At 46.6% G+C, this 5,955-nt stretch overlaps 1 protein-coding gene across 4 annotated transcripts in view; it reads left to right on the top strand.

Annotated features, from left to right (window-relative positions):
- The window catches only part of LOC106806460 (DNA ligase 3-like), a 51,425-nt gene that overhangs the window by 29,620 nt on the left and 15,850 nt on the right, over positions 1-5,955 (top strand). For 2 of the 4 annotated variants that reach the window (XR_001393547.1, XM_014808399.1), the window contains exon 21: positions 4,462-4,554. The exons of the other annotated variants lie outside the window; for them this stretch is intronic. Coding sequence is in view for 1 of the 2 variants with exons in the window: in XM_014808399.1 (XP_014663885.1) it covers positions 4,462-4,554 (93 nt within the window). In the remaining variant the exon portion in view is untranslated. The remainder of the gene's footprint in view (positions 1-4,461; positions 4,555-5,955) is intronic. 4 annotated transcript variants of the gene reach the window in all.

Genomic DNA, 5,955 nt, shown 5'->3' with positions numbered 1-5,955 from the left:
GTAATGCGTTAAATTGTGTGCACGCTATAAACATACATATAAGCAAGTAACCATGTACGTATAAGTGCTTTGATTGTGAGCAGTTAATGAGTTACGCATACTTCCAGTGACTATAAATGTGTGTGTGCGCGCGCGCGTGTGCGTGTGCGTGTGTGTGTGCGTGCGCGTGTGCGTGTGTGTGTTCACTAAGCTATACGATGAAGTCCGTCATGATGTAGTGAATAATACGGGGTTCAGTCATCATATCTCATGGCTATCTGTCTGGTTGTCTATCACCCCTCGATCTTTTCTCCTCGCTTACGGGAAATTCTACAGAGAACAGCTTGCTCACAATTAACCGCATCTCAGCGTTACATATAGGCGACATTTATGGTGATTTGGCGATGGTTTGTGGTAGCGTACGAGGTTGCAGGGGCCCTCCATTAAGCGCAGAACATGGGTGGGTAAAGGCACCCCATGCCACCACGCTGCGAGAGACTGTCATGCATATGACTGTGTGCGCTCAACTCGCAGTGATGTGTGTGCCAGAATCGTAGACGATCATATTGTTCAGATATCCTGCTCTATAGGACGCTGTCATGATATGATGTATGATGGTGATGATGATGATGATGACGATGACGATGACGATGACGATGACGATGATGATGATGATGATGATGATGATGATGATGATGATGATGATGATGATGATGTATGATGTATGATATGATGTGATGTATGAGGAGCTCGTTAGACGGCAGGTGCATGTGTGTCCCGTTCTTCCGTCTGTCCGTCCGTCCATCCGCCTGTCCCTCCTCCTGTCCGTCTGTCCATCCGTCTGTCCCTCCTCCTGTCCGTCTGCCCATCCGTCTGTCCCTCATCCTGTCTGTCTGCCCATCCGTCTGTCCATCAGCCTGTTCCTCCTCCTGTCCGTCTGTCCATCCGTCTGTCCCTCCTCCTGTCCGTCTGTCCATCCGTCTGTCCCTCCTCCTGTTGGTTACTGCCCATTCCGTGTCTGTCCATCAGCCTTTCCTCCCCTGTCCGTCTGCTCCGATCCGCCTGCCCCTCTTCCTGTTGTCTGCCCATCTCTGTCCATCCCCGCCTGTTCCTCCTGTTCGTCTGCCCATGAGCCGTCTTGTCCATCGCCTGCCCCTCTCCTGTCCGTCTGCCCATCCGTCTGTCCCTCCTCTTGTCCGTCTGCCCATCCATCTGTCCCTCCTCCTGTCCGTCCGTCCATCCGTCTGTCCCTCCTCCTGTCCGTCTGTCCATCCGTCGGTAGCTCCGTCCGCCTATTCGTCTGTCCATCCGTCTGTCCGTCCATCCGTCCGGCTATCCCACCGCCCGTCCGGTATATAGTGGTACAGATGGAATTGGCTTCACCTTCGGTTGTCATAGCCAGAGCGTAGTATGGGTGATGCAGGGAGACAGACGTGCTTAGTCGTAATTATGAGTGTTAAAGAGGCTGACGGCGAAATCCCGCGTCGTCTTCTTACGTTTTTTTTCACTTTTTAAACCAGGCATAAACTTAAAGATAGGGTAGGCGCCTAAAAAATAATACGTTAAATTATGAATATATAAAATATTATACCATACGTTTGCATTTTGATTTTAATGTTATGAATCCATTTCTCTAATAAATTATTAAATATATGTGCATGTGTGCGCGCGTTCATGCGTGTGTCCGTGCGTGCGTGCGTGTGTGCGAGTTTGTGTGTATATCGCGTGCGAGTTTGCAGCTGACATTGACATTGTCATTGACATTGATATTAACATTGACATTGATATTGACATTGTAATGTCAGCTAAAAGCCCGAGGAAGAGTTGTGCGTCTCGAAAGCTCGCTGATGAAATTTTAAACACCCTTAACTTATCATTTGAATTTGTTATATATATTGTATATTATAGCCTATTACGCGCGATTGCACATGGGCATTATACGAATGACTCGAGCCTCGCGCTGGAAATTCGGCGAGTGAACAGATTATGGTTTGGATCTTTCTTATGTCACTCGTACATCTTCGACGTTTAAACGTCTGTCGCGAGAGCGCATGAAGGGCATGCGACCGCGCGGCGCACGGCTGTAAAGTGCGGGGGCCCTTGACCGATTCGACTTACCGCCGAAAATCAAAGATCTCGTGCTCCGGGCGCAACACTTTGTTTGGCGGCAATAAGTATTCTATCTTGCAAACTATAATAAGGCATCCGGCTAACCAGAGTGTAACTCCACGCACGTAAAGGTTAGTCAAGTTAATCAAATTGAATTCAAGAAAAATATTAGGCATCTTTAGCTGATTCGCTCTCAGTATCAGCCGCACAGCACGCCTATGTGTTAATATTGAACAGGGAACAGTACGGCGAATAGGCGGTGGATAATTCATGACCAAAATAGACGGTAATTCTTATCCATATCCGATGGGCTTATTAGTTCAATGTGCCACCCTAACTTCAGTTTTTTCCCATACAAACGCACTGCGTACACAATTAACCAGGCAGTTTTTTCCGTGTGCCGGAGAAGACAGAATCCGTCTCACGTGCGTACTGTTTGCTGCAGGACGTTTTTTAAATTTTAAAGATGGAATTTTCACTGTACGTGTACATTCTTGTGGAGTTCCAGCATAGGTAGGGCGGCAAGCGGTATCACTTAACAACACTGAGCCACCTAACTTGTTATTCTATTACATTACGCAGTAAATTTGCATTAATTTAAAATCTTTATTAACATAAATGTAAAACTTCGAGAAGATTGTCGCCATCGGTGATTATGTAGTCGAACTAGAACAGATTAATCTGTGTTATGGTAACGCACTCACACGCCACACAAACACACAGACAGCAGACAGACAGACAGACGCATACACCTCGCCACACATAGAGAGAACGGAACGAGAGCAAGAGAGTAGAGAAGTGAGAAGAGAGAGGAGAGAGAGAGAGAGAGAGAGAGACAGAGACCAAGACAGAGACAGAGTACAGGAGACAGAGACAGAGACAGGAGACATAGACAGAGACAGAGCAGAGACATAAGACAGAGACAGAGACAGAGACAGAGAGAGAGAGAGAGAGAGAGAGAGCACATATACACACACACATCACACACAACGCACACACACGCATACACCACACACACACACACACACACACAACACACACACACACACACACACACACACACACACACACACCACACACACACACGCACGCACGACCACGCACACACACACACACACACACACACACACACCCACACACACACACGCAGACGCACACGCACACGCACACATACACACACTACACACACACTAACACACACACACACACACACACACACACGAACACACGCACGGCACGCACGGCACACCACACGCACACGCACACATGACGCACACATACACACACACACACACACACGCTTGTAACATGTTCTGCACGTTAATTCGCATGCAACCAGAAGAGACGAGCAAGGCGATGCCAGACTAGCAGGCTGTCCGATAAAGTCGAGATAATGAAACAACGCGGTTAGTGGCACTCGCCAAAAGGATGGCACCGTGCATGGAGCACAATATTTGCTGTGTATGTTGCAAGCCTCTCCTTGCATGCCCAAAAAAAAAAGTATTTAAAAAAACAGCGGATTACTGTTGCCTTCTGAAGCTCGAGCAGGAGAATGATTCCATTTTGCTAGTGAGTTGAAATTATCTGGAAACGGTTTGCGTCTTCAGTTTTTATCCGTTATTAGAAATTACGAGCGTGCGTTGTGCATGAGGCAGAACCGAGCAATATTCATAGCAGTTATATATTATAATTTATTAGAATATTTTTTTAATGTTACATTATTATTATAGCAGCCATTGGCGTAGGAGCCTGGAATTCGTACTATAAAGCTTGGCACATTGCGCGGTGATGTGCAGGGAAGGTCTGAATTAATCGACTCGGTCAAAACATCGTGCTTCATTGTGCGTTCATGTCGGCCGTACAAATCTTCCGGTTTTTTTCAGGACAGCATTTCTAGGGTTAATTGCAGGTGCCCTAACGTTAACTAATTTAGGTGAGAATTTTCGAAAAACACTTGTGCGAGAAAACAGCGAGAAATTCTTTCTCAATATCCTTCCGTCTTATAATATATATATATATATATGTTGCAGCAGACCCTTATATATATATATATATATATATATATATATATATATATAAAATCACATACATCATTACATAACATACATACATTACATCAGCATACAATACATTAAACGCACACGCAACACGCGCAACGCGCACGCACACGCACACGCATACGGCCACGCACACCACACGCACACGCACACGCACACGCACACACACACACACACATACACTTGTCACTACGTTTCGCTGCTTGGATGAGAAGAATGCGTTCGACCGGGCAGGAGCGGTGGACACATGCAGGGATGACGTGCGTGCGCGCGCACCACCGCCGCGATCTTAGTTGTTGGTGTGTCGTATTTGCAGGCTGGACTACCGAGCATTTTCAGAGGCGTGAAGCTATGCATATCATCGGGACGTCAAAGCCGCGCAAAAACGAAATGCGGCGATACTTCATTGGTATCCTTTTGTTCGCTCGCCTCGAACACATCGGACCGCTGTCGCCGTTGTAGAACGGCCAGCCTCCTTCCTCTTCCGGCAGCCATTCCGGGCCTTTCCGGCCAATTTAATCTTTTTTGCATATAAACTCACGCTACGAACCGCCTCTGTGCAGAAACTCAACACAAGATTTCCAATCCATCCTCGATCCAATAATGCAATCCATCAAAGGTGTAGCTTGCCCCCCCCCCTTTACTCTTATGTTGGTTGGGACATATGGACGCGTGCTTGGCATATAAGTATACTAAAAGCATCATGCCGCGCCTATTCCGGCCAGTCTTGGGGGGCTATTGTTGCGGAGGGACTTGTATCTGTCTCTACGCGTGAATATGATTAAACGTGCTGTAAGCATATCTTTTATTTTCTCTCTGATGGTCTCTTGCTCTGCCCTGTCTTTGTGCGCTGTCTCTCTCTCTCTCTCTTTCTCCTCTCTCTCTCTCTCTCATCTCTCTCTCTCTCTCTCTCTCTCTACTCTCTCTCCGCCTCTGTTCTCTCTCTCGCTCTGTACTCTCTCTCTCTCTTCTCTGTCTGTCTGTTCTCTCTTCTCTCTCTCTCTCTTCCCTGTCTCTGCCTCTGCCTCTGCCTCTGTCTATATCCCTCTCTCCGCCCGCTCTCTCCCCATTCTTCTCTTTCGCATATATATTTATATATATATTTATTTATTTATTTATATCAAAATAGAATATGATGTATTAAATTTATGCATTCCCCCCAATGAAGCTTTCGAGACAACGATCTTGCTCAGGCTTCGTAATACGCACGCACACAGCACACGCACGCATGCACCTAACATGACAATGCACGCACCGCTGCGCGCCTACACAACACACACAGACAGACACACAAAAATCACACACGACACACACACACACACACACACACACACCACACATCACACACACACACACCACACACACACATAATATATATATATTATACTTATTTATATATTATATATAATATATGTAGATCGCCCGGAACGATGGACTGGAGTATTGTTATCGGTTGTGCCAGCGATGTGAAGCATATTCGTCAGGTCGTCAGGTTTTAAAATCCTTTGCTCCACGTGTAAAAAAAATACCACGAACATTCGGGTCATTATGGGGCCGCTAATGTGCGCGCTACCACTCCCCTGCCAGCTGTCTGCCACGCGGCACGTTTAGCGCCGTGTGGCGGAGGCGTGGCAGTTCGCAGCGCTGTGGCGACGCACAACACCACGCGCGAGGCCACAGGCACTTGGAACTTTCATAAAAACTTATAATGCTTATAAATACGAAAATCTATCCTACTACAAAGTCTTAAGTTCTATTAACTTCTCTTTCATCTAATTATGCGGCAATTTCTGCAAATGCCGTCATCTAC

The sequence above is a fragment of the Priapulus caudatus genome, unplaced genomic scaffold (genome assembly GCF_000485595.1).
Source record: "Priapulus caudatus unplaced genomic scaffold, Priapulus_caudatus-5.0.1 Scaffold161, whole genome shotgun sequence".
In the NCBI taxonomy this organism is placed as follows: domain Eukaryota; kingdom Metazoa; phylum Priapulida; class Priapulimorpha; order Priapulimorphida; family Priapulidae; genus Priapulus; species Priapulus caudatus.
Note: the sequence above shows the minus strand (reverse complement) of the source record. Positions and strands in the feature narration are given on the sequence as shown.